Below are 27,137 nucleotides of genomic sequence, written 5' to 3' on the forward strand. Positions count from 1 at the left end.
TCGTCCTGTATAGCCACGTGCACGTGACATGGGACTTTCCGAACCACGTCGTAACCCAGTCGTAAGAGATGATGACGAGAGATGTTATAATGGTCTTCTAAACAGAATATATATTCAGTACCAATCAGTCTATATATTTACTGGACCGATACGTATGGGACATATCTGATAGGCTCACTCGCGATTGTACCACCTGCAAGATGCCCATGCTCACTGCCATGGGCTCACGCCTCTCTCACATCCTACATCAGCTCGTCTTCTCCTTACCGTCTCCTAACAACGGTACCGATTCACTTGACTCAATAGGGCACGACAGTTCGGATCAGGAGGCTCTGTTTGTGGAGCCCGGGGAAGGTAAAGCTTTCGCCGGAGGGATTGGACCTTTGAGCTTTGTCGGATCAGGCTATGGGATACTACTTGTCATCATGGTCAGTCTTACCTGCTTCTGGTCAATCTGTACATCTGCGCAGTCTAATTGATTCCTCATGTACATCAACAGGCTATCCTTCTCAATCGGATTCATCATATAGTCCGCCGGCCACGACCACCTCCCCCACCACTTCCTCATCCTCCCCGAACAGGTTTGGGTAGACTGCGTCAATCAGCTTCACAAGCCTTGACTCACCCAACAACACCTAAATATATTAGACTACCAGGAGTATTCGCGCTTACTCGAGCATGGATCATGTTTACCGTTGTATTGCTTCAAGTGGCCAACATATGGCCAAAGATCGATTCTAACCGAACCTTTGCACGTCCAATCAACCGGATTGGCAACTGGGTTGGCGAAATGGAAATGGAAAAAGTATGCTGGCAAATCTTCGTCAGTGTATGTACCGGATTAGCATGTGGAGCCTTGTCTAATGGCTTGGACAGGTCGTAAGTGAAGTCTTTACTTATCAGTCCTGTAGCTAAGCAACGTGTCATAGGCGGAGGCGCGATGTCGGAGCTAGCTTTAATCTGGTAAGCTATCTTGAGGCTTTTAGACTGAGTCTTGCTGAGTCTTTCATGTAGTTTGGCTACTCGTTCCTGCTTCATCTGTATTCATCTCCACTTACTCACCATCACCCGACCGGGGTGAACATACGCCCTCGACCAGATGTTCATGCGCTATTCCAGCTATGGCTTGGCCTAACAGAACTCGCGTGGCTGCAAGCCATTGAGCTCTCTCCGGTGTTGAGAGACAACCTTCTCCTTCCCACCGGTATTTGCGGAACTCTTGGTCTAGGACACTTCGTCTACGCCCTGCTGACAGCTCCACTTAAATTCCCAAGTTTCACTTTCATGACACATCTAGTAGGTTTCAACATTCCGCCTCGCCAAAAGGATGGCCGCTAACAAATTATGCAGCTGGCCCTACTCCTTACAGTTGTTATCACTTTCACAGTAGTGCTCAAGGCGATCACATATCTGTTCACTTACGGCTATATTCCTTCCCTTGTCAGCTTACTCCCTCACGAAGGGGTCATTCCAAACGTTCATGATGACTTCGGTGTCACGTTGCTTAAAATCGGAACGGCATGTATCGAAGCGACTCAATATTCTGGTTTACGCAATGAATTGGTCACTATCGAAGAGAACAGGGCGCCATGGATTGCTATGTCTGCTACTGGAAGTGAAGTACATAAGACCTTCCTGACAGGTGTCAGCAGTGGCTACAACACCGAAATCACCAATATCGAGGTCTCTGAACTCGCAAACCCTCACGCTGAAAGCAAGTATTGGAAAGAACACAAGGCTTTCTGGCGTGCTTGTGCTACCAGCGTCAAGGCTCTCGCATGGGGTACAGTCATGGCTACACCCCTAGGTAGAAAGGCCGTAGATATGACAAAGAAATTTTGGTTGAAAAGATGGTGGTATGGACCCCGGCGATGGAGAATATGGCGAAGGGACGCATGGCAAGAACCACCTCTCGCCGTTGCTAGAAGACGAATCGCTCGAAGGGTTGATGAGGTTCAAGCTGCCAGACTAGCACGCGAAATAAGTCGATCGAGGCGGGGAAGAAGTCTGGTGACGGTATCACCAGATCTGAGCACTGCTACGACGACTGCGGTCGAAGTCAATTCTCACCTTCACGAAGGTGAGGCAATTTCGTACAACCAGTTCTTACTCGGGCAAGCCGAGATCGAAGATGATGAGGATGACTGGCAAGACGACGCGAGCTCTACATCCAGTAATCAAAGCGATGATAGTGAAGTTGAAGAACAAGCACTTTACCAAGATTTGATAGCTCAACCCAATGAAGAGGATGATGATGGTATCCAATCAGTACTTCTCGCTCATCTCACATCGCGGAACTCGACTCCTCTCACTCGACGACGGTACGCAGCGCTCTTGACGAATGGTTCCCCTTCACCTTCTCCCAGTATGGGACTACAAGAAGTTGCACAGGAACGACGAGTCGCGTCAGCAACCTACCATAGAGATGAGGATGACGATGAGCGAAGGAGGGCGTGTGTGGTCTGTATGACTCAAATGAGGGATACGATTCTGTGGCCTTGCAGGTGAGTTCGCCTGATCGTGATCATGGAGTGGATAGCTGACAGTCTCGCAGATGTCTAGCTCTTTGTAACGATTGTAGAGAGAGTCTTGCAGCTCGACTGTCAGCTTCGGAACACATGTGCCCGTGCTGCCGAAGAAAGTAAGTCTCCCGTGAAAATCTGGTCTTACCACTTACTAACAGGCTTCGATAGGGTGGACGGGTATAGTAGGATATACGTTCCTTAGTGGAGGAAGACTTCTACGACTTCTTGTAACGATAATGACTTTCATGCGTATATCTTTGATTTCTCATGCATCTTGTCTTGTGCCTTGTAAGAGCAGATGAAGCTGGGTATACTGTACCACCGGCTATTTGTCATAAGCGAGTTGAAACGGTTACTTCCATTGAATCGTCAGGTCAACAGGGCTTGAACGTTGTTGTGACCAACTGTGTCAAATATTCATATTAAACAGATACATAAACATCGTTATATACCTCGCAGCTTAACCCACCGCAGAACCCCCGCTGTATCACTGCAACATATCCAGACCGAGGACGTGATTCGAACCATGCCTATAGCTACTGAATTGACGCGTATGCTGGGGATAAAGGTGCGTATCACCCATCATCCTTCATATACCGAGGCTGAGAATTGCAACGTAGTATCCCATAGTGCAGGGTGGTGAGTCTCGAAGGGCTGGTCCCGCCGTCCCTCGATCGCTGTGTTGACGAGAATCAGGTATGCAATGGGTCGGAACACCTCCACTGGCCGCCGCTGTAGCTCTCTCAGGTGCTTGTGGTATGCTCACTGCTTTGACGCAGCCAAGTCCAGATGCACTGCGCGAAGCTATAAGAGAGACTAGAAGAAGAATAGGAGGGAGTAAAGGTCGATTTGTGAGTGCAGATAATGTGCGAGGTCTAGGCTGAAATCATCGGACAGGGAGTGAATATAACCCTGCTACCATCAATAAATCCGCCTGACTAGTGAGTATCTTCCAAATTGGACAACAACGCCTATTGATCGCGATAAAGTGCCGGATACGCACGAGCTGCGCTTGAAGAAGGTGTTGATATATTCGAAACAGCTGGAAACAATCGTAAGTTGATTGTGTTGCGAAAGATACCCGCTGAGTAAGAATGACCCTGCGATAGCAAAACCTTTAATCGAATTTATCAAATCATTCAAGCCCGCTGGATTATCGGAAAGTGATGCTGTCCCTAAACGATTCATCATACACAAGTGTGTGACTGTCAAACATGCACTCTCGGGACAAAAGATGGGCGTGGACGTATTAAGTATAGACGGATTTGAATGTAAGCGCGTTCATCCTCGCTTAAGCCAAAAGTAACTTAATTGCAATGCAGGTGCTGGGCATCCCGGTGAAGACGATATAGGGGGTCTAGTATTGGTCAGTTCTGCGCCAGCTACATAGCTTCTCATGCTCATCAAAAATATTCTAGCTTGCTCGAGCTGCCGACGAACTGTCTATACCTTATATCGCGTCCGGCGGCTTCGCCGATGGTAAGGGACTGGCTGCCGCGTTGTCCTTAGGAGCGGCGGTATGTTCGTTCTTCCATATATTTTTAGCCAAAAGACTGACAATCACTGATAGGGGGTGAACATGGGTACACGATTCATGTGTACAGTCGAATCACCCATACATCAAAAGATCAAGGAGAAAATCGTTCAGTCTACAGAGAAGGACACAATCCACATTTTCCGGTAAGCCCATCGTTCCACACCGAATCGACGTAATATCATATTGACGACTGGAGCAGGACCCTGCGCAACACTGCTCGAGTATATCGGAACGCGGTCTCAACTGAGGTGGTGAGGTTGGAAAGACGTCCAGGCGGTGCCAAATTCGAAGAACTGCGTGAGCTAGTATCAGGAGCGAGAGGTAAGAAAGTGTATGAGACAGGGGATTCCGATGCTGGTATATGGTCGTGAGTCGGATAACATCAATTCTATGTAACCATATTGACAATAAGTTGGACAGCGCCGGTATCGCTGTTGGCTTGATCAATGATATACCCACGTGCCATGACTTGGTTCGAAAGATTGATGGAGACGCTTCGAATATCATCAAAAGGATGAACAGTTTTGTGGATAATGGTAATGAGTCGGCGAGTGTCAGGGCTAAATTGTAAAGCTAGCTAGAGGCTTATAGAGATATACACCGGCGCAATTATGTAGCAGTATCGTTTGAGATGAATATCATTTAGCCCTCGGGTTGACGACGAAGTCGTGTCACTCCGCACCTCGAGGTGCACAGACCATGTATTGAATTTAACAGATCGCAGACAACAGCGTTGTGGTATTTTATGCTTTTGTCTCTTCTGTTTTTCTTTTGACCTCTCTCGTATTCAGCACCTTGTCTGTATCTTGTATCTAAGCAAGTCGTATTCTTGTCATATTGTCTACCTTTCGCGCTTGAGCCTCATTCCCATCATCAATCCGTGACTGTTGTATCTGCCTCGGATACCCGCTTGAAAATTCAGTCATGGGGGGCCGCATCAATTATACAGAGGGTTCTCTGTGAGTTGAGCTGAGTAAGATATCGCTTTCTCATTTTTGTTGTTTGCTCATCAAAGCCGATTTGCTCTTTCGCAGCAATGCAGCGAGGAAGCGTCATCGCAAGAGAGCTCGGCTTCTTGGCTCGTCACTCCGCAGATTTGTTATCCCCACTCCGATTCCAGCACAGAGCGAGCTGTCCTTCAGCCTCGGTCGATCCATCAAACAAATAACGTCTTCCGCGGTGACGCCTCTACAGGAGCAAGCAGACACAGACAACATCAAGGCGTGTCACTTATCAGACAATAAATGCAAAATATGCAAAAAGCCAGCCACTGGAAATAGAGAGAAGGATGTGGTGTACATCGGCCAAGCATCTCAAAGAGCTCGGCGAGAACATGCTGGAAAATGCGAGAATCGCATGATGGCGAGTGGGGACTACGAGCTTCGTGGTAAGATCTACCACAACGCATGAAGCTTAGCGACTAAAATCATTATTAGGGGAGAAAATCTCTGTCAACGAACTTCTTCAATTCGATCTTGCAGGTCTGACCTACTCATATCGAACAGTTGGAGCGAACAAAAATAGCGGCAAAAGCGGATGCAACGATCATCCCGGGTAGAAGTACGGGCGCCGTCACCGAGGCCGACGTCCTCCATTTTACCCGTATTAACCGGAACAAGATCTTCATATGCTTCATAGAGGGAAGGCGTAACCACCAAATTAGTACGTACTTTGGGAGAAGAGCCTCGGTTGACAACCAACACCGAAAGCTAGTGTGCTTTGTAAATTTAATAAATATTATAGACGCTTAAAGAAAGAAGCGATTTGATTAGGTGTTTTTTGTATGAGATACCAACCATGACGGTCAATGTTGCAAGACGCTCTGAAAGCTGAATGCTAATCTGCTTTGGCACCCTTGGCTGAGAGTCGAAGGTTTGTATGAGAATCCCTTACCAAAATCTGGTCGACTCGCGACAAATGGATCCGAAAATAGCAAAAATTGAATCTTGTCGGAAGGGGTATTTTGTAGATCCCCTATTTCATCTCGATCAGGGTATTACTAAGCTTAGCTCAATACTTCTACAAACAACGTATACACCGTACCTGACTTACACATTACCATTATATCTTCATTTTGTCAGCGCATGCCGGATTACTTTGTTTGTCTACTTATTTATCATACTACTCCCCCTCCCGACATAATTCAGCCCAAGCTTCCTCAGAGTCTACGTAAATCTAGATAGAACACCAGGACCGAGAGATACATACTTTAGCCTAGATCTGGAATTCCTGTCTCATAAACATTTTTCTGCCGTCCGGCTTACTCTGCTCTGTCATATTACATCATGCCCGCTGTCATCAAAAAGCTCACCAACATCTTTCAATCTTCTCCGTCCTCATCACCACGTCTCAGTGCGACAACGAATAATACACACGTACCACCTATCGTCTCAAAGCCGAATCGTAAAACAACACAGACTGTGGATCGCACAGGCATGCCATGTTCTTGCCAATTATTCGATCTATTCAAAATCATGGCGGGCGGCAATACAGACTCAGGACTGGCAGGAGTTGAGCCTGATGTCGAGGAAGATGATAACAGTAGCTCAGGCTTGTCCGCAAGCTCCACAGCTGTGGAAGAGGCGGCGCACGATGACTCAAATACCGAGGAAGATCGCGAAGGATTGCAAAGGTGGCTTGATGAAACGCTCAAAGACTCTGAGAAGGAGAGGAATTCGCTGAGCGCGAAGTTGACAGGTGGGTTGTAATCGTCAGCGGTCCTTGGCTGACCCGTTGTAGCGATGTCCTTGTCAAATCTGACCTCACTGCCGAAACATCATAAAGCCAGACCTGCTCTACCCCATGTGGTCATCGAACAGTCCCCAGAACTTGCTCTGGATAGTGATGATAATTCTCAGGATATCCAGCCAACTACCTCGGCTGCTATTGGAGTAGATAATGAAGTGTCTGAAAAGGACAAACTTGCTGCAATCATCGAAGAATTTGGTGATGTAGCGGGTCTCCTGGAGGGGGACGAGCCGGAGCGTATCTTAGCTGATACAAAGGGTGCTCTGTTCAAGTGAGTTACAATATGCAAAGAGCTTTCGCTGATGGCTGCAGAGGTGTAATGATGCTTGGAAACTTCCATCTCACCACACATCGACTCTTATTTCATGCAATCATACCGCCTGAGCACGAATCGAGCTCGGCTGACTCGGTTGACACAAGAGGCCCGGACGTGATACATGCTGGCCCTGTCACAATACATCGGGCCGGTATTCAACAGGCCAGGCGAGTATGGATGGAACTCACTCCCGAAATGGTGACCACATATCCCAGTGCTACTGAAAACGACCGTGTCAGACCCATACGTAGTATCCTATGTGAGTTGTTGAATCAAGATTGGGAGAATAAGCAGTTGAAACTTCGCAGTCTCTGCTGTTCGACAATGCGAACCCTTTGATCCTCAACAGCCCTGCGACTTTTTTGTTACCCATGAAACACCCTCCGGTCTGCGAAGAACTCATTTCACTGTCGATACCGAACAATCTGCTAGTCAGTGGCGTCGAGCATTTGACGGCGCCTTGTACAAGAACGCCAAAGCCAAATGGCGCCTGGAGAAGGGAGACTTATCTGATGAATGGTCATATCTTCGTTGCTGCTTTCCTTTGGATCGAACCCGGATCAAGGGTATCAGCCCATATCACTCGTTCGCTACTTTGGTAGGTCTAGACGTCAGCCTGGAACAAACAAGGCAGAAAGACGTCTGCAACATTTCAACGGGAATAGTCGAGGGCGACATCACTACAGAAGATGAACCTGTACATAAAATCAGGACTCCGACGTCAGAAAATCTCAAACGATCTCTTTCGTCTCCCCGTACGCCGCCGGTCGAACGCTCAGCCTCCCCAGCCCGCATGCAATTCTTCAACAACGTGGCAGCTTTCTCCTCCGACGAGACTAAATCGAACGTGGTCAATCATATGGACGTCAACATTGGAGTGTTCAACGAACAAGTATGGTTTGCAAAAGCCCTAGAAAGTGCAGTCGTAGCGGCGTCTCAGAGAAAATTCAAATTGAACGTACAATTGCCTCCGGTGGTCTTCCAGATTTCAGGCCATGATCTCGTTACCACAGATGAAGATATGGATGAAACGATCGATTCCGCCAGGTCATCCATGCACTCAGACGAGGCAATTGGCGGCGACGAAGAAAAATCCAGTGGAGGGGTACTATTGCTTGCCGCTCGTAAAGCAGAAAGGGCAAGTATGGCAGCTAAGGTATTTGGTCTGAAAGAGGAGGAAGGGGTGTGGAGTGAGTATGGACCGTCGATTACGTGAACCATGCTGAGGCGTGATACCACCCATAGTCAAGCGCTGTTATGTTGCATCAGGATTCGTACCGGTCAGAGGTCACATCATCATTAGCCCTCGCTACATTTGTTTCTGGCGTAGAAATACTGTCGGAGCTGATATCAAGGTGAGCACGCTCGGCTACTAATTCGAGCTCGGCGCTGAACTCCGTCTTCAGTACCGATTCCGCGTGGAAGATCTGAAGGGCGCCACCAGTGCATCTGGCACCAAAGTTGGCTTTGTTGGGATGGCTCTACACATCCACGGTCATCGAGATCTGAAATTCGACTTCTGGAACAAGCATTCGAGGGATGATGTAAGTCGCACTCAGAACGTTGTGTCATGCTGATATCTAGGTCATCTCTCACATCAACTCGTTGCTCATACCACACCCGGTACCCACCGCGAGCATCATGAGCGATCAGAAACCTGCTGCACCGCAATATAATCCTTCTCCGTCTCCTACACCTAGATCCGAATCTCCAAAACCACTAAATCCGAATACGGAGAGCCACCCGGCCGACATTCTCGCACCCAGCAAGGAAACCATGTATCAAGCGAAGGCATTGCCCGATGAAGCTGTCACTTTTATGCCGTACCTCGCAAATAAGGTTCAGACAAATACTGTACGACTAACACCTAGGACCTTTGCCTGTCTGACTATTGGTTCAAGGGGTGATGTCCAGCCGTACATTGCTTTGGGATTGCGCTTATTGAAGGATGGACACAAAGTAATCATCGTGACGCATCGTAAGTGGTAAAGGTCCAGCTTCGAGGATCACTGCTTACGGTGGGGTTTCAGCCGAATTTAAAAAGTGGATCGAAGGTTACGGAATAGAACACAGACAAGCCGGCGGTGATCCTACCGCGTTGATGAAATTAAGTCAAGAACACAAAATGTTTTCGCCCGGCTTCTTCAAAGAGTCCCTTGGTGGCTTCCGAGAATGGCTGGACAACCGTAAGCTATCAGTATCTCCACGCGTGTGAATTTGGCTGACATTGCCCACAGTGCTCATCGAGTCATGGGAGGCGTGCCACGACGCCGATGTTCTGATTGAAAGCCCCTCTACGATGGCCGGTATACATATTGCAGAAGCATTAAAAATCCCTTATTTCCGAGCCTTCACCATGCCCTGGACTAGAACTTCGGCTTACCCTCATGCTTTCATGGTTCCCGCATTTGAGATGGGTCCGAGCTTCAACTATTCCACATATGTTTTGTTTGACAATATCATGTGGAAAGCGTCCGCAGGGCAGATCAATCGTTGGAGGAAGAAGTATCTGGGTCTCAAATCTACCGATATGACGACCCTTTCTGTCACTAAAGTTCCCTTCCTCTACAACTTTAGCTCGGCAGTGGTGCCGAAGCCGCTCGACTGGCATGACGATATCATAATAACTGGTTACTGGAACCTGGAGGACAGCGATACTGATTGGTCCCCTCCTCCGGAGCTTGATGAGTTTGTTATGAAAGCTAAGCAGGACGGCAAACCCTTGGTGTACATTGTGAGTCAAGCGGTCCGTGAACTATCGCTGATTCTATAGGGCTTCGGGTCAATTGTCGTTCCTCGGCCTGACGAAATGACCAAGAGCATTATCAATGCGGTCGAAAAGGGTGAGCCAGTCTACGATTCGCTGAGTTACCACTTACCATCGCTCGCAGCCGACGTTCGTGCCATCATTGCGAAAGGCTGGTCATCCCGGGGAGGAGATCCGGCGAAAGAGGGTCAAGACATTCAGTTCCCATCGAATTGCTTCGGCGTAGAAAAGATACCTCATTCGTGGTTGTTCCCAAAGGGTGAGTCAACTTGCTTTTGAGATACCGCTAATTATCTTGCAGTTCAAGCGGCTCTTCATCATGGTGGAGCGGGAACAGTGGGAGCGAGTTTGAGAGCGGGAGTACCAACATTGATCAAGCCATGGTTTGGGTGAGTACCATTTGCATCAGAATTTGAGCTGATAGGTTTAGCGATCAATTCTTCTGGTCCGTCCGTGTGACCAAGCTTGGAGTTGGACTCAAAGTGCCATCACTGCGTTCAGATGATATAGCGAACGCCCTGATAAAGGCCACAACAGACAGGGTAATGATTGAGAAGGCCGCGAGGATAGGGGAGAAGATCAGATCGGAAAGTGGAGTAGATAAGGCTTTGGAAGCTATTAACAACAATGTACTTAGAGCCGGGTCAGATAGGCGCAATTTGAAATGGGCTTCATAGGACTAGGTGTATTCAGTACCGACAGGTTGTATTACTATGCATATCAGTGTCAAAATACCTGTCATTACGCGCATAACTGTCATAAGCTACAGAGCTATAGAAAGATACAACAAACGGAAATTGTCCCTGTGAACGTTCGATACAAAGTAAAATATCCTTCATGGCGCTTCTTTGGTAGACCGCCTTGTCCTGGGAACGGCTTCACCAGGCGCTCGTGACGGTACAGTCCTTCTCCTAGCGAGAGTCGAGCCCGACGCTACTGTAGGCAACGCTGCACTGCGGATGGGGGCTTGATTGGATGTCGGTCTTTGCACCGTAGGAGCTTGATTTAGAAGATGAGCTTTAGCGAGGAGCGCGGCACGCGCCGAAGCTGGATCACCCGTCCGAACTTCATAACCACCTGGTGGGGCCTCCTCATCCGACTCGGACATTTCCATCAGGTCAGAAGGCACAATTTTCGACTTGACGGGAGGCGATGGTAGTAGATTGGCGCTGATGTTGGGTAGTGATGAAGAAGGCTGTGACGAGGGGGAAGCGGGAGAGGTCGGACGACCCGGACCCTCAATTACGTAGTATCCTCCAGCTGGAGCCTCATCGTCCGAGTCGGACGGTAGCATCAGGTCAGAATCGGCTTTCACGAGCGGTGGGGGCTGAGGTACCGGTGCTTTCTCCTTCCGTTGCTTCTTCGGTTTCTTCATTCATCATCAGCCCATTCCTGCGCCTCTCGCACTCACCAATTCCATGCCCAATAAGAAGTGATCTTGGTGCTCAATCAGAAACTCTAGGACCTGCTGTGATAGCACATGCTCTTTTGGCCTCATTTGATGCAAAGGATGAGACAGCACTCCCGGCTGAAAGATCAAAGCGAGATCTGATTGTCAGCTGGATTCAGGAAATGGCACGACTCACTTGGTGCAGTCATAAGATTTTGGTCCGCCTTTCGAGCAAAGACGCTCAGGAGGTCGAGAACATATAGTAGAAGGTAAAGGTTGATTCGAGGGAGCGCTTGAATCAGGCTCTTGTAAGATGCGATTGTCTCGTCCGCGGACAAATGACCAGAACGATGAGAAGACAGTAGACTTCGGAAGTCTTCGTAAAAATCAAATGGAATGATGGATTCCTGTGAAAGTCAGCGTGATCCTGCTCGGCGTTAAACCTACGGGCATCTGCGTCAGAAATCTGTTTATCAGCTATGTTCCCCGTAACGTCTCAACTCACCGTCTGAAGATCGTAGCTACATCGTGGGTGGTGTATGGTAAAGTTTTCCAATCTATGTTTTTCCCGTACTGACTATCAGCCTCGTTCCTGACAATGTTGACATACCTTCGGAGGTGTATCGAAGACGGTTTGTAGATCTCGCATCCGTTTGGCTGATCCAGAAACTCGGAATGTCCCCTCAATTCCCGTGGCATTCTCTTTCAAGTATAACCCGCATTTTGCGACCACAACAGGAATAACTCTGCAATGATTAGCTTGGTTACTGCACGTCCGTGTGACTCACCCCCAAACGTATAACGATCCATCCGGTCCACTCGTCGAGACCTGAACCGAAGCATATTCGATGGATTCGGACAGGGGTTCACCGAATACACCCCTCTTGTTCCCACGGGAAAATTCTGCTCTTTCCAGTTTCTCATGCTCTCTAAATCCTTTCCACCAGTTCTTCAGGCCTTGTACACGACGTTCTCGTTCTGAGTCGCGAGAGGTAGTCTTCTGTATAGGCTCAGAGGTGACCCCAAGATAAGTGGGTGAGTTGTCGGTGTCACCTGGTACGTAGGTGGCGGCGGAAGGATAGGGTACCCTGCCCCGTGCCGGGTTTGGTGGTGGACGCGCGGAGACCATTGAGGCTTACACCTCTGTCAGCGAGGAAAAGATCAAGTACCGTTGGGGTCGATGCCTAAGGGCTTGGGGCGAAGAGAATAATCGTGAGCTGCTGTGAGGTAAATCGGGGAAGGTGGGATGATTGATATTTAATATCAGGTAGATAATGGATTAATGGATTAATGTTGTAAACAGGATAACTCTGATAACATGCGTCATAGGCAGGGGTCGGTTTGATCCCGCCAGGTGCCACTTGAACGGGGATTACATAATACCGAGTCACTTACTGAGTACCTAAGTGAGACGTTATCGCGTTGTTCTGTCTAAGCTTGAGCTTGAGCTTATACTATTCATTCACACTCAAGTCATATATCATCAATAACACATAAACCTCATACAGCAAAGTATCAAACTTATTAATCGCCCACTACATAACTCACCGACACTTCAATCAACATGGATATTGACAAGTCCCTTGACGAGGTCGGTCAAACTTTCATCGTATCGCGTCTCCCCTCCGTTTCAGCTCAGTACCCTTACGCCTTTGTTATCCATTCTATCTAGATTATCTCATCTAAACCCAAGGTCAGAAGAGGCGGCAAAAGAGGTGGTGGTGCTCCCACTTCCGCTAGAGCTCGTTACGCTTCTAACGTACCAAAGGCTGCCGCTCAAGTGGCTGCTCCGGCTAAACCTCTTACTGCTGAGGCCATTAAGATTATCATAAGCAATCTTCCTCAAGATGTAACTGAGGCAGCTGTACGGGTAAGTTCTCGACGTTTGCAACTTATAACAATCTCAGGCTAATGTGACACGCCACTAGGATCTCATGCAATCGACGGTAGGACCTGTACGAACTGTACAAATGTCTTACAACGCGACTGGTAAGAGTACTGGTGTTGCCACCGTAGTGTTTAAGAACAGAGGAGATGCCAACAAAGCCCACGCTGCTTGTGAGTCACTTTACCGGATGCACTGAGCTGACTTGTATAGATCACAACAGGATGATCGACAATCGTTAGTTTTATCTCACTAATGTCGCACAGTGTATCTCCTCGGCGTTGCTCTCGTTTCAACCGTCTAAAAATGGTACAAATTTGGTGCGATTTGCGCGGATTGAACCTTTCTAGCAAGGCTCATAGGTGTTAGAAGAGTAGCGCCGAGGTTTTCGCGGCTCGATATACATCGCTTCAACTGACAAAACTTAAATCTATGTTACCGAATGTTCAGAACGTCCAATGAAGGTTGAAATCGCTATCGACCCTAATCAAGCGCAATCCCTCGCCTCACGAGTCGCTGCTGCTCCTGCCGCCAGAGGCGGTCCCATTCCTCGAGGACGTGGAAGAGGACGAGGAGGAGCCAGACCTAGAAACACAAGGCCAGCCAAGAAGACAGCCGAAGAGCTTGATGCCGAGATGAATGTGCGTGTAAATAACTTCGCTTTCTGTGTTTGTCGGAAATACTGACTCGTCCATAATTAGGCCTACAAGGAAACAGGTACCGCTTAGATCTTGAGATGAATGCAATATGGTAGAACGATTTCCATGCATATACGTCTGGTGACTTGTAGAAGAAAAATGTATTATGTTTGATTTTACAACCATGTGCTCCTCTCGCCCGCCTCGTACCATGCATTCTGGAATGATAACGGATTGACTCCCATCTCCTTTCGTGCTTCCCGGAATCGAAATATGAAGTTGGCGAGAATGGCGATGAACAGTGCCAGACAGATGATCATGGGACCCCAAAGCAGATCTACATAGTCAGCAGATATTCTGCATCTGTTATAACTCACCAAAATTGCCAGCGTCTCGAGCAGAGATCATCGTAAGTCGTTTTTGGAAGATAGCCCAGCCATAAATTAAAACACCCGCCGAGCTGCAATGCAATTAGTGCTATCCATGATAAGATTGAAGATTGACTTACATCAGAGCGTATGCAAAAGCAAACCATCGTGCTGGTGAATCCCTTGCGCCGAATAATAGTCCCGATGCGATGGTGGATAGCAGTAAACCCATTGAAAGGTAAGAGATGAACGTTCTCTCGTTGGCAAACCAAACTTTAGCTTCCACTTTGACCGGAGTGGGAACTTTTTCTATGACATGCGTGCTGTTAATGTGACTAGTATTAACTGATATGCTAGAAATAACACGTACTTGGCACCCTAACCCGTATGGTAGGATCGTTGATAGAGTGATAGTCGGTCAAGAGGGGTCGTTGTGGGCTAAAAAAGAAGAGTCGTCAGTCCTATATAGTGACGGGTAGGACCTGTAGCAGGCTACCCACTCATCAGGTATACGATCTGCTCTCTTGCTTCTGGCTCTAAGCCCTACACCCCTTTTGGGCAGCAACTTGAGCGCCGCGGATGAGAAGGGATGCCAGAAGAACTCAGCGATTTGACTCATATCGTGAAAGGTCAGATTCTGGGTGTCGATAGGTGCTGGTAAGATAGGACCGATCGCGATAATAACCCAAAGAAAAGAATGGCTTTGAAAGAAGTTTAACGTATCTCATAGGAACGAACGTGCGATGAAAGGATTATTGATTCGGTGCCTGATGGAGATCCCAGTTAATGACGATAATGGCAAAAGGTTATCATGAAACAGCGATGGGTTACATTATGCCACGTCATTCTGTACGCCCTAATCACTGCCACACCTCTGACTCTCCGAGTTTTATCTCCGCCACGTGGTTGTCATTCCCATTGAATCGCCTGAGATTAACCCTCGCCACGTCCAACACCACCATTACCACCACTTACCCTATTGTTGTCATCATATCATATCACCCTAGCCATTGTCATATCTGTCTTTTCAATATACTTATATCCCATCTCTGTCCACCCTCTCCTTACTCGACGTATACATTCTTCCGACAAAATGGGTCTTTCAATTTCAAAACTGCTCAACGGGCTCTTCGGCAAGAAGGAGATGCGTGCGTGTCGATTTACTTTAATTGTCTTGTTTGTCTCTTCTACGAGTTATACTGATATTACACTGTTCAACAGGAATTCTTATGGTTGGTCTCGATGCTGCCGGTAAAACTACCATTCTGTATAAGCTCAAGCTCGGTGAAATCGTCACTACCATTCCCACCATCGGTTAGTGTGGTTAATTAAGTTGTTCGACGCGCTCACGCGACTAACGAGTTCGTATGTGATCCGCAGGTTTCAATGTAGAGACTGTAGAATACAAGAACATTTCTTTCACAGTGTGGGATGTTGGAGGTCAAGATAAGATCAGACCATTGTGGAGACATTGTGAGCTGAACCCGTTCTGTAGCAATAGCATTTCCACTGATAAGCCATTTGCTTCTTGTTTAGACTTCCAAAATACCCAAGGTATCATCTTCGTGGTAGATTCAAATGATAGAGAACGTATCACCGAAGCCAGAGAGGAATGTGAGTTACTATTTCTCCATGTTGGACTCGATCTGATTACGTTTGTCAGTGCAACGGATGCTTAGTGAGGATGAGTTGAGGGATGCTTTACTCCTTGTCTTCGCCAACAAACAAGTAAGTGGACATGGCGTTAGAGGCAAAGGACTTTATTAAAACGCATCGTACAGGATCTCCCCAACGCCATGAATGCCGCCGAAATCACCGACAAGCTTGGTCTCCATTCCCTCCGACAACGATCATGGTACATCCAAGCAGCCTGTGCGACATCCGGTGACGGTCTGTACGAGGGTCTCGAATGGGTGAGTGCTTGTACTTTATATTTTGTCGTTTGTAAGCTTACTACCCTCTTTACAGCTTTCAACTAACCTTAAGAGAAAAGCTTAAACACCTCGAGATATGATCTCATAAACTTACGACCTGAACTTCTTTACCTCTTATATACATATCTTCTCCCATTGCTCTCTTTTTGCCCTTTGAATAAATTCCTTATATATCTGATTCATGGGGATTCTGATTTGTGACTATGCACGAAAAGATGGATATCATGAGTTGGTGTGCACTTTTATAGGCATGCACCGTTAACAAATCTCGGCAGCAGATCGTACAAACGGGGTGCGTATATATACATACACATTTAACTTTGAATTGGAAGGGTCCGCAGCTGCCCGAACAGACTCAGACTAGCGCGCCGAGAGCTGGAACTCACGTAATACTTTGACTTGATGATGAAGTGAAAAGGACTGAATTCATACGAGAGGGAGCAAAAACCGGGCGACTAGGCGTTTGAAAAGGTGAAAGACAGGTCAATAACGTTAGATTCCCAGTGAAAAAAATTGCTAAACCCTTATGTCATCGATAATTACCCTGGTACCGACCATCGAACAAAGTTTACTAATCTTTGTTGGTTATTCACCTACTTCAGTCAAAATCAAAACACCATGTATAAACGGATGCCGTCTTCTTTTTCTCTTTGCTTACCTACACCCGTTCTTTATGATCATAATCATGCCCTAATTCGACTTCATTGCCTGAATCTCACGCTTCTTCCGTCTATTTCAGCTTGTTTCGCCCTCCCCAAATCGACGACTAACCGATTCCTTCACCTGCGTTGGCCCTCATGGTCGATAGTTCCTCTTCGAGACCGTCGAACCCGACTAATCCACAGGATGCCGGACCGTCGCAACCCTCCGTTGGCAAGTTACCTCTTCTCCCTACTGCTTACACAGTCTGGTTGACATCACACAATGTAGCTCGTCGGTCATCAGAGAAAAGGCACCACAAAATAGAAGACCTAACATCCTCAATCGATTATCTCAATTTAGAATCCATGAACCCCTTCCCCCATGGAAATACCGATGGCCCGCCGACTCCACCCGAAACCACCATGTCGAGTAGCGAATCAATCTCTTCAACTGAGATCAATGATCAACTAACTCCTCTTCCTAAAAATATGACAAATTCTGATCGACCGTCTTTACTGCGGAGAAATTCGTCTTCGCCCCGTATGTCTCCTCAGCCCAACTTTTCTTCCCCCACCCTACCTAGTCTTAGCGAGCTCCTAGTCAGCCCACCTTTGCCAGATGATTATGACCGTGCTCAGTCGTATTTTCCTCCGTTCCCCAAGAACGGCTCCTCGTCTAAATCTCAACTAGATTACGCCGACCTCGCTGGAACGACGGAAAGCTCGACTTCTCTACCGCATACCCCCAGTGATGGTGGTTTACCTATCAAAGCTCTGTCCGATTCGGGTACATACGCTTTAATTCGTCGTGCTAGCAAAGAGCGGAGTCCTCGTATAAGGAATCAAGGCGGCGTTTTAGCCCCTCATGGCTCATTCACCACTTCCAGAAATAGATCTTCCACCATTAATTCCAATTCATCCCGTTCTTCGTTGAACACCACGACAAGCATAACTCCGCAGGAGTCCCCTCAAGAGATGAGCGCGCAGGAAAGGGAGAAATTGTTCAAAGCGGCAGCGAAAGGAGATCAATTGGCTATGCATAGATTGGGTTGGCGTCCAGTACGGCCGAATCACCGACACACGCTGGGTTCGGCGGAGGATATATGGGGAGCCATGTACTCGTGAGTCATGTTGCTCTTGATCTGCATATCAGCTACCAGTAGCTTATCCGATTTTGTAGCCCGACAAGCACGACACGTCGGTCGTCTAATGCATCGCAAGCATCCTTGACCGGTCAGCCGTCCGATCAACCACCTTCACCAGCCAACATTGATTCACCAACTACTACACATCAACGCTCTTACACGCAATCTGATCTCTTCTCCGATGCGGTCAATCTGACCTTACGATCTAATGCCTTGACGAATAATCGCAATCCATTCCCACAAACCACCAATAGTACTGTGCGAGTTCCTCGAAAGCCACCACGGAAGGATTCTGTTTAAATCGATTTGTCCCTCACAAAACCTGTCTGTCTTCATAGTATCTAGAGTTATAATGTATTAAGATGAGGTCCCACTTGACGTAGAGCAAGTATTATCTGAAAACTCAGACCATCGGCGCATACTCGTTGGGACCCGTGCTTGATCCCCTATCCCTGTTCCGTTTGTTACCTTCCAAGCCGCGGTTCCTTTGTCGATTGATTCGTACGTTCTGATCGTCGACATTATTGAGGCATCGCCAGAACGCCATGCTTCGTGAAGCCCGTCTAGCCCTCAACAAAAATCTATGGAGGCAAAAAGAAACTCACCATCTGTACGCCTTGCACTATCTTTCATATCGCGACTGACAGTCAGTGTAGTGTGGCCAGTAGGCCAGTACTTCCGCCCTGTCAAGCAGGACGAGGGTCAAGCTTCGTGGCAATGATACCGACATGCCTGCTTGCTTGACTGCAGGGAATCTTCAGCTCCGTTCATGCTCTATGGGCAGACTTAGTGGATGGCGGGCATGATCACCGACTTCTCCAGTCGTAGGCCTGATGGACTCTGCCTGCATGGGTCTACGAGGACTGCCACCGATCAAGTATCATGAAGGCAAGTCTCGTTACTTCTGGCTACCTTCAGCGTCAGGCTCACAAGTCCGACAGGAACGTTGCATATGTAATCCGTTCATTTGTACAAACCTTGAGATTTCATCAGACTTCATCGTTTCATACTGATTACACGATGTGCAGCAGAGGAATACTGCGTTCTTGATTGACTTCGACACCTGCTCAGTCTAAGTTAAATTGGCCTGCGAGCACTCGATGCATCAACGAGGGACGGACATGAGTGCCGCTTCGAGAGTCTGCGCCTCTGTGCATCCAGGACCCTTAGGTGAGCTGCAACCAGGCCCGCATACAAGTTACTCGCTCAAGCTTTTCACGGTACGGTATACTTTGTCTCGTGGTCTTATTTCTTTTGGTTTCTCCTTGATCTGGGGAATTTTTTTTTTTTTGGGCTACCTGCATCACATCGTCAGCTCTTGCGCAAAGCATGGACATCTTCAACTCTCTGGCAGAACCACTCATCGCTCAGCAATATCTTTGTATATCTCAAAGATATTGTTCAACTACCAAGAACACCTTTAGAAGATTAGATGATACCTTTGGTTCAGCTTCTACATATTTGAACATTACATTTCTCTCATATCAGTTATACAGTATATACAATCATGACCTTGGCACGTCTTCATTTTAGTCTCCCTATGAATGCTCTATTGATGTCTCTGAATCTTAGATATCTTACAATATCATTAGCACTTCAGCCATCTTCTAGAAGATACAATGTCTATTGTCCCTCCTAGAGTCTATTGCGCTGAGTACTATCTCTGGTTATCACAGGTATCATCGCTATCTTGACCATATCTTTGATATCTTAATGTATCTGTTACTACCTTACTCTGTTTATGCTTATAGCCTTCGGCTGAAGTCCATGTTGATCATTGTGACATGTTCCCGCGTTTATTCACTTTCTTCTTTGATGTTTGCCACTGACCATGCCAAATTAGCAGAGGTAGACACGGAAATGAATAATACAGGTCGAATCAACTATTTAAGTATTGGGGGAACCAACAAGAAGTGTGTCGCAAATGATGATTTTGACACTGCCCCATGATCCAGTCGCATTTTAATACCAAGTGAGCCTCTACGTCTTTCATATGCATCTGGGAGTATTGACTTGGTCAATAGATCTGCTAACTTTTTCTTCTGATGAAACATGGGTGATTAATATGGGTATGTCATTTACCTTCTCCCTGGCAAAGTGATGTTGCATGGCAATGTGTTTTGTCTTTTCATGACTCACAGGATTTTTGCAAGTGAGATAGCACCAATGTTGTCATTGTAAAGTGGGAATGGATCTTGACCAAGTCCAACTTGAAGATCTTCCAATAATAATAACTTAACCATATAGCTTGTCTTGCTGCATCAGCTGATGCCATATATTCAGCTTCAGTTGTTGACAAAGCTACAGTCGGCTGTCTTCTAGATTTCCAAGCAACTACACCACCATAGGCTTTGAAGACGTACCCAGTGGTAGACCTTCTAGTGTCTAAGTCTCCACCCCAGTCTGCATCCACATATCCTAAAGCGACTCTTTTACTTGAATCTGAACTGAAAGTCAAAGTTGAATCTGAAGTACCTCTAATATATCTTAAGCATTGTTTTGCAGCTTGTCAATGAGAAGTATTCCATTTGCTAATGTATCTTGATAAGACACTTGCTGCATGTGACAAGTCTGGTCTTGAGATTGTTGACACTTATAATATTGAACCAACTAGTTGAGGATATGGAAGATGGCACGCTTGCTCATCTTCTTCATCTGTTGCAGGAATGGGTTTGAATGTTGGAGGAAGGGGATTCTTTGATTGCTTACAGTGTGACATGTCAAATTTATCTCATGATGCTTTTAAATAATGTTCTTGTGAGATGTGGAGCTTCTGAATATTACAACCAAGAAAGTAATTGGTAGGACCAGAGTGAGAACATTCAAACTTGTTGTGTAAGTCCTTCTTGAACTTATCTAAGGCTGGTCTTGAGTTACAGGCAATAAGTTGATCATCCACGTGAACAGATAACATGAGTAACTCCCCCTCACACCCTCTAACATATAAGCAAGAGTCAGCTCTAGTTGGTGTCAAACCTTGTGACTTTGACCAAGTGTCTAATTCTTTGTCAAATCATCTAAGTGATTGTTCAAATCCATTTGAGAAAGGCTGCAACAATATCAACTTGATCATACCTCAAATCCAAATGATTAAGTAATGATGAGAATACTCTATGTGAATCTTTATGAACTACACCAGCATATGGTTTGTTATAATCTATACCAGCAAACCCATCTAGCTTTTCTATTTTGAAGGTTGACCAGTTTCTCCATCAATTTTTCTAGAGTAAACCCATTTTGCTCTCAGTGTACGCATTTTATTGATTCTATTGACAACTTCCCATACTTTATGTTTGCTCATCTTGTCTAACTCATCTTTCATAGCTGAGTTCCATTGTTGTTAATCACCAGATGATAAAGTTTCTTGATAAGTTTGAGGAATACTAAAGTTGACATAGCAGCTGTGGAAAAAATCATAGTTACCCCAAGTATCAGCATTATCTGTGATAGCTCATGGACAATTGATCCTTTGCTGGCGTCGACTTGTCTGTGTTGATTTTCATCAGATGAACAGGATCAGGCAAATTCAAGCAATTTTGAGTCTCAATTCTTGACAAACAACAACAAAGTGATTGGCAAGGAGAGTTTGGAGCCTGTTGTCGATTAGGGTGATTTCGGTAGATCTGGTACATTTGAAAATTTTGGCATATTTGACACCTCATTTGTGACTTATGGTAAGAAAGTCATTCTTCATGGTTGATCCAATGATTTCTCGATCACTTGGATGAGATCCTGTCTCTGTGACCCCTTTTGACACTTCATAGTTTACTGTTGAACACAATATAACTCTCTATCGTATTTTTCCCATTTTGAATATTCTATATCTGGTGAGCAGAGATACCATGATCGACTGCATAACCCATATATTTACCTTCTGTGTATGCAGGTACTAGTTTATTTTATTGCCAACATACTTTAAGGAGAGTTGACTAGATTTTTCCGGTGTACAGGAAGAAAATTTTTTGAACTGATTGCAAGTCGAGGGGAAGCCGTCGACTGTCATGACCATCTTTGGAATCAGTATCAGTGGTCGTAAGCATTCTAAATCGATGTGTCAAAATAGGACTTTGACATCTGTGCTTCAACAATTCGCATAATCGAGATGCTTCAGCTCTACATCCTGCAGTGTTTTGGTCTGTACTTCCGTACAATGTACAACATTCCTCAGTTCCTGCTCAATCATTGCTGTTGTTGTTGTTGTTGTTGTGACAACATTAAGTTTGTTGGAATGAGTAATCCATTGCCACATATGTTTGTACCACACTCTGGTCAACCCCGAGGCGCGTCTCACGTGTACATTATCTCTTTGTATTTAAGCTTAATTACTGGTCTTATCTCTGCTTTCTCTTCCTCTTTTATGCTTTGTATATGCATTATATATACATCTCATATTCTGTCAGTCCACTGGTCTCTAGGTGAAACTCCTATATTCAGAATCTCTTATGACCTGACCCGCGTCATCCAATATGACCGACTATCTTAGAAAACTCTTGGAATAACTTCTTAGATGAATCTCAGAATAATCCCTAAGAGTAATCTCTGAGACGTATCTCAGAGCTGATTCTGAGACGCATCTCAGAAAGCCCTTTGAGAAGCTTCTTAGAATTTTTGCATGAGAAACTCTGGCCCCAGCAAAAGGTATAAATACCCCTCCCCTGGGAGGGTATCCAACTACTCCCCCCGTGGATCAGATTATCAATAGTGACACAAAAGTAGTTATAACCATAAGTTATAATCATAAGTTCCATAGCCTTGTAGTAGACAATTAATAACTACTCAATGAACCCTGCTTGACTGACTACACCACCACTAGACGAGCAATCCGTGACATTTTCTCCAACCCATCACAACTCATTGGATCCAGCTGAGTTGTTTATCACTGTCCAGCCATATCACAAGCCCCATGAGGTGAACCTCAAGCTAGTAAACTCTCACTTTCTATCCGTCTTGTATCCCAAGGGTTCGAGGGAGGACGGATCATACAGAATCCTTGACTATACTAGGGACTGGGTCCTGACACCGGGGACCTTTGGCCTAGCATCAACTGAGACTGATGATTGAACAATAGGATAAGTGGTCTGCCAAAGGGAGCAATGAACTTTTGCACTGCCTTGAGTTGTATAGCTCTTCATGGGTTGAAGTTGTACCAGGAGCTACGCTAGGAGGTGAAACAAATTCTAAATCATGACACCACCGGATGGGTATTTAGGTGACTTAACACATGCACGTCAACACTCATAAAGGCTTACTAAGTCTATGGCGGGTGGGGTGGGTGAAAGCCTGTATCCGACACTGGAAATGGAAAAGTCGAAAGCTTAGGTTATGTGCCTCAGTGGAGAATATTGGTCAATGCACGCATGTGTAAACCAGTAACCTCAAGTCGATAGGAACTATCGGATAGGAAATGATACATGATGATCTTTATTCCGCATAGTCCAGTTTGATCTCCGTGCCAGCAGTCGCGGTGATGCGGAATCGGGCGACCCATCGGGTGTTCTTCAAACATGATTATTGTTGATACTAGAATCTTCCAAGTTGAACAACTGTCTCTTGTCGCGCGGTAAAATAATGAGGGTGTCGATCTGAGTTGTCGTATGACAAGTTGTTTGAGTGAAGATGAAGGCAAAATGTTAGATGGTTGACTAACTTTGTAGTGAGTGATGTGGAACGATGACAGGCAATCGGGAAAACGAACTAGTAGCTGCTAGGAAATTGAGCCGAGGGTGATTTACTTGGAAATAGAAGGGATGTCTTGATCATAGCGTAGAGGCGTAGACAATAATCAGATTTTTGTGGTACAATGGCGAGGCAAAAACCTTGCAGAAAGCCTTGCTCGGCGTCACTTATCGGTAAAGCAGATCGTGCATGGCCTTGCACGCTTGTCACGGTAGCTGTCCCTCGGAGGCAAAGGATAACATTTAGTACCTTGCCTGCAACGAGGAACGGAGACCTGATGATAGCTATAAGACCTAAGACACTAAATTTACATAATATACATGTCGTGTACAAGCGATGCGATCAGTTCTAGTATGGACTGTTGACTATGTCGCTGTGCGATTGACGGATCTTGCGAACGGGGGTGGCCAAAGATGTGCGCGGAGCAAGGGAGGATCGCGTTGGCTGAGAGACGGAAGGATATCAGTAATTTGTGCTGGCAGCGACGCGGTACATACCTTGGCCAACTCTCTCTTGTTCGCCATCACGACGTTGTGCTCCAAAGCCACAATGATGTTCTTATCCGCTCCGAACTTGAAGTTATCCGCTACTACTCGGGAATCGTATTGCTGCGAAGCCCAGGTCAGATTCTGTCAAGCCTTAACGATCGCGACTCACTTTGATCTGGTAGTCATCCGTACGTCCTTGTTTGAGTCGGCGGAAATTCCCTGGTCAAGTTAGCTCTGCCCCAAGCAAGTGTCACTTACATATCACAACGTATTTTCCTGTCGAGGTGACGATCGTCTTCTCCGCCTCATTGACGCCAGTGTTAAACCTAAAGCAGGTCAGCGGAATATAGCTCTATTCAAATCGAGACTACGTACCTGGCAGGAGTGAACGAAACGGGATCTTCCATATAAGCGACGTGTTCCGGCTTGAGCTGCAACCGTCTCGGTATGGGTTTACTATCAGCAGGGAAGCTCCTATCGAATCCAAGAGAGCCTTTGTATCGACCATCTCCAATGAGAGTATCGATCAGGAGAAGGTATGTCTTGCATGTAGCAACAAGCCACCTTCCATCGGCTGAGACGTCAACACCAATGATGGGATCTCCTAACGCAGGAAGGGCGGTCTGCGAAATTCACCTGTCAGTTTCTGTGCTTGATTACGGATCTTCGAATCATACTTTAGCATTTTTGCCGATCTGATCGAAGAGTCTTATATCTCCCTTGTTACTGGCCACCGCCAATTTACCGGACTCAGTCGTTGTAGCAGCTGAGAAATCGTTCTTTGTGGCGTATTGCTTGAATTGACTCTCAACTAGCTTGTTACCGGATACTCGAGGATCGATTCGGAATAGGCCGTTGTGGGCTATATGGAACTTATTAACAACATTCAGACTGCGTGACAGCTGCTAGACTTACAGTGACCAATGAAGGTCTGCTGCGGATTCATTTGAGCGTATTTCGAACTTAATGGGACAAGTCAGCACCAGCTGGTCTCATGGCACCAACGTAACTCACTCGGGGATGATATTGTTAACCTCGACGCTGTCGGACACTTTCCACTCGTCCACTACCTTCCCGTACTCCAGATCCATCCTGTAAACTGAGTTTTGATTGCTTGGGTCCAGCAATAGCATGTCGCCATCTTGATTGTGGAGCATCATCTGGGGGCATCATCAGCGCCGAGCGACGGCACCGCTACTACCTGCTTACCTTTTTGGGCGAGAATGTCTTGCCTTCTAGGTTTTTCACTCGGTCAATGGCCGTACGGAATCGCAACTTGTCATCTTGATGAGCGAACACGCCGATCATGTCACCTCGAGCCACGAAGGACACGTCATTCTTGTATCCTACAGCAAGTTGCTGGTTCTTGGAGCCACGCTCGAATGCGTCTGCTTCCGATTCTTCTGACTCAGACTGGTATTCGTCAGGTTCGTCTGCCGAAGATCGGTCTGCTTCTTCTTCTTCCTCGTCAGATTCGGCACGATGATCCTCTTCGTCTGGTTCTGCCATTTCTACATCCTCATAAGCCTCCTGAATGTATCTCTGTTCATCGGCTTTGGCTTTCGCGTAACTCGTGCGGTTTTTGCCCTCCCACATGAATATGGTGAACTTGTCTTTCCATTGTTCGAAAACTTTTTCATCGAATCGCAAACACCACGTCATTCCAGGTAATCCCTCAGTCTCTCGGAACGTGAACATGAAAGCGTGATTGACCTGACAAAGAGTTAGCTACTGATAAACTCGGCAATTTGTTCACCTCACCATGTCGAAGCGGGGATTCATTTCCGCATCGATTGGGGCAGAAATGAAGGGAGTGGAATTATGCCGGACGATGATCCAAGCTATAACTCATTTAGCATAATGTGTCAACGAAACCGGCACGGCCGACTCACTATCATACTCTCCGTTTGAAGCCAGATCCGCGTAGACTTCTTTCTCTTGTATAACGAAGACTTCAGTTTCGAGATCAAACAGATATAACTCAGCGGACGAGCGATGCAAGATTGGAACGTCTTTGAACGGATCCTCCGCAACGGCCGCTTCCGGTAGGGTTTTCTCCTTTTTCGGAGTCGCGGGAGCGACTGATTTCTGATCAGAGACGGATTCATCGTTGAATTTCAGAGCTTCGAGTTCCGTGTCGGTTGCGTCCTCGTGAGAGCGACCGTGTTTCTGCATGATCAGCACAGGTGTTGAAAGAGAATGACTTACTCTTTCAAATACGCAATGAAGGAGAGTCAATTCAAACAGCCCATTCGTCGCCTTTGTGACACTCTGCAAGGCATCAGTACTGTTCTATACATCTCCAACTTACCCTACTGCTAACAAACTCCCAAAGATCTCCATCATCACCGCTCAGATCCCTCCAAGCACATGTGGAGTCTCCGTCTAAAGTGCCAAATCGGAAACCAAGAGCATGATCGATGAGGAAAACTCGCTCGTCGTCGGCTGTAAGTGGATCAGCTCGAACTTTCTTGTCAAGTACTTACTCTCAGCATCCTCATCTAACAGTTGTTCTTCCCCTTCGTCGTACGCACGGGTGACAACCAATTGATATTGATATTCCACACCGGTCCTTCTGATGGTGGCAACGGCGTCTGGAAAGCTAGTAGCAGAGTATCAGATGATTTCACTTGCACTATAGAGACTCCTACGGGACTCACATGCACTCTCTAGAGCCTTTGATACTGTTTGGACGGACGAGGTAAAGTTGCCCAGCAGGAATTTGCATTAATTCGGGATTAGCAGGATTACCCCACATCTTCCCTAGAACTACAGAAACGGTCAACGCGTCTGCAGTTCGAAAGCACCTGGAGGACGTACGAGATTTGAGCACAAACATCGCAGACCGTTTTCTTGGAACTGAGACAGCCAAACAGCCAAATGTTCAACGGGCAAGATGCTGAATGACCTATCACAGCCTAACTTTTGGTATGATGCAGTGTGAAACTGTGATTGAGCGGAATGAGAGTGTTGATCCAGGTCAATGGTGAATACTGGATTTTGATGGTAGCCTGACAGAGATACAGAATGTAGACGTTCGGTCAAATTAGGAATGACAGAGACTAATCAATGGGAGATT

General features: G+C 46.5%; 10 protein-coding genes across 10 annotated transcripts; 6 read left to right on the forward strand and 4 right to left on the reverse strand.

The window, feature by feature from the left end:
• Window positions 1-200: 200 nt before the first annotated feature.
• Window positions 201-2,727, forward strand: I206_105464 (uncharacterized protein; the record flags this gene model as incomplete). Its single annotated transcript, XM_070203123.1, has 7 exons — window positions 201-428; window positions 500-879; window positions 930-963; window positions 1,015-1,296; window positions 1,351-2,504; window positions 2,555-2,641; window positions 2,694-2,727. The coding sequence occupies 7 exons, from the start codon at window positions 201-203 to the stop codon at window positions 2,725-2,727; spliced, it is 2,199 nt and encodes a 732-aa protein (XP_070059224.1).
• A 324-nt stretch (window positions 2,728-3,051) lies between these two features.
• On the forward strand, window positions 3,052-4,633 carry I206_105465 (uncharacterized protein; the record flags this gene model as incomplete). Its single annotated transcript, XM_070203124.1, has 11 exons — window positions 3,052-3,093; window positions 3,146-3,164; window positions 3,222-3,376; window positions 3,423-3,466; window positions 3,515-3,579; window positions 3,635-3,796; window positions 3,848-3,891; window positions 3,944-4,042; window positions 4,096-4,205; window positions 4,262-4,429; window positions 4,483-4,633. 11 exons carry the CDS (start codon window positions 3,052-3,054, stop codon window positions 4,631-4,633), a joined length of 1,059 nt encoding a protein of 352 aa, XP_070059225.1.
• A 1,714-nt stretch (window positions 4,634-6,347) lies between these two features.
• I206_105466 (uncharacterized protein) lies at window positions 6,348-10,570 on the forward strand (the record flags this gene model as incomplete). Its single annotated transcript, XM_070203125.1, has 13 exons — window positions 6,348-6,759; window positions 6,802-7,081; window positions 7,123-7,385; window positions 7,435-8,316; window positions 8,372-8,481; window positions 8,533-8,670; window positions 8,780-9,104; window positions 9,157-9,312; window positions 9,364-9,851; window positions 9,900-9,969; window positions 10,018-10,152; window positions 10,195-10,282; window positions 10,324-10,570. 13 exons carry the CDS (start codon window positions 6,348-6,350, stop codon window positions 10,568-10,570), a joined length of 3,594 nt encoding a protein of 1,197 aa, XP_070059226.1.
• A 158-nt stretch (window positions 10,571-10,728) lies between these two features.
• Window positions 10,729-11,391, reverse strand: I206_105467 (uncharacterized protein; the record flags this gene model as incomplete). The annotated part of the gene is made up of 2 exons (XM_070203126.1): window positions 10,729-11,262; window positions 11,305-11,391. 2 exons carry the CDS (start codon window positions 11,389-11,391, stop codon window positions 10,729-10,731), a joined length of 621 nt encoding a protein of 206 aa, XP_070059227.1.
• Window positions 11,392-11,804: 413 nt separating this feature from the next.
• I206_105468 (uncharacterized protein) lies at window positions 11,805-12,412 on the reverse strand (the record flags this gene model as incomplete). Its single annotated transcript, XM_070203127.1, has 3 exons — window positions 11,805-11,840; window positions 11,894-12,029; window positions 12,072-12,412. The coding sequence occupies 3 exons, from the start codon at window positions 12,410-12,412 to the stop codon at window positions 11,805-11,807; spliced, it is 513 nt and encodes a 170-aa protein (XP_070059228.1).
• Window positions 12,413-12,847: 435 nt separating this feature from the next.
• On the forward strand, window positions 12,848-13,896 carry I206_105469 (uncharacterized protein; the record flags this gene model as incomplete). The annotated part of the gene is made up of 6 exons (XM_070203128.1): window positions 12,848-12,874; window positions 12,956-13,153; window positions 13,212-13,345; window positions 13,392-13,405; window positions 13,619-13,809; window positions 13,870-13,896. 6 exons carry the CDS (start codon window positions 12,848-12,850, stop codon window positions 13,894-13,896), a joined length of 591 nt encoding a protein of 196 aa, XP_070059229.1.
• An 86-nt stretch (window positions 13,897-13,982) lies between these two features.
• I206_105470 (uncharacterized protein) lies at window positions 13,983-14,793 on the reverse strand (the record flags this gene model as incomplete). Its single annotated transcript, XM_070203129.1, has 5 exons — window positions 13,983-14,062; window positions 14,184-14,266; window positions 14,315-14,483; window positions 14,545-14,612; window positions 14,675-14,793. 5 exons carry the CDS (start codon window positions 14,791-14,793, stop codon window positions 13,983-13,985), a joined length of 519 nt encoding a protein of 172 aa, XP_070059230.1.
• A 474-nt stretch (window positions 14,794-15,267) lies between these two features.
• On the forward strand, window positions 15,268-16,172 carry I206_105471 (ADP-ribosylation factor; the record flags this gene model as incomplete). Its single annotated transcript, XM_070203130.1, has 7 exons — window positions 15,268-15,322; window positions 15,396-15,488; window positions 15,555-15,647; window positions 15,711-15,788; window positions 15,838-15,902; window positions 15,956-16,087; window positions 16,143-16,172. The coding sequence occupies 7 exons, from the start codon at window positions 15,268-15,270 to the stop codon at window positions 16,170-16,172; spliced, it is 546 nt and encodes a 181-aa protein (XP_070059231.1).
• A 733-nt stretch (window positions 16,173-16,905) lies between these two features.
• I206_105472 (uncharacterized protein) lies at window positions 16,906-18,194 on the forward strand (the record flags this gene model as incomplete). Its single annotated transcript, XM_019155370.1, has 2 exons — window positions 16,906-17,870; window positions 17,930-18,194. The coding sequence occupies 2 exons, from the start codon at window positions 16,906-16,908 to the stop codon at window positions 18,192-18,194; spliced, it is 1,230 nt and encodes a 409-aa protein (XP_019011524.1).
• A 5,724-nt stretch (window positions 18,195-23,918) lies between these two features.
• Window positions 23,919-26,897, reverse strand: I206_105473 (uncharacterized protein; the record flags this gene model as incomplete). The annotated part of the gene is made up of 15 exons (XM_070203131.1): window positions 23,919-24,014; window positions 24,068-24,178; window positions 24,228-24,233; window positions 24,324-24,384; window positions 24,434-24,681; window positions 24,736-24,920; window positions 24,974-25,020; window positions 25,073-25,218; window positions 25,268-25,771; window positions 25,820-25,899; window positions 25,951-26,317; window positions 26,370-26,503; window positions 26,545-26,660; window positions 26,719-26,827; window positions 26,879-26,897. The coding sequence occupies 15 exons, from the start codon at window positions 26,895-26,897 to the stop codon at window positions 23,919-23,921; spliced, it is 2,229 nt and encodes a 742-aa protein (XP_070059232.1).
• Window positions 26,898-27,137: the final 240 nt, after the last annotated feature.

Source organism: Kwoniella pini, chromosome 7, assembly GCF_000512605.2.
Source record: "Kwoniella pini CBS 10737 chromosome 7, complete sequence".
Taxonomy (NCBI): Eukaryota; Fungi; Basidiomycota; class Tremellomycetes; order Tremellales; family Cryptococcaceae; genus Kwoniella; species Kwoniella pini.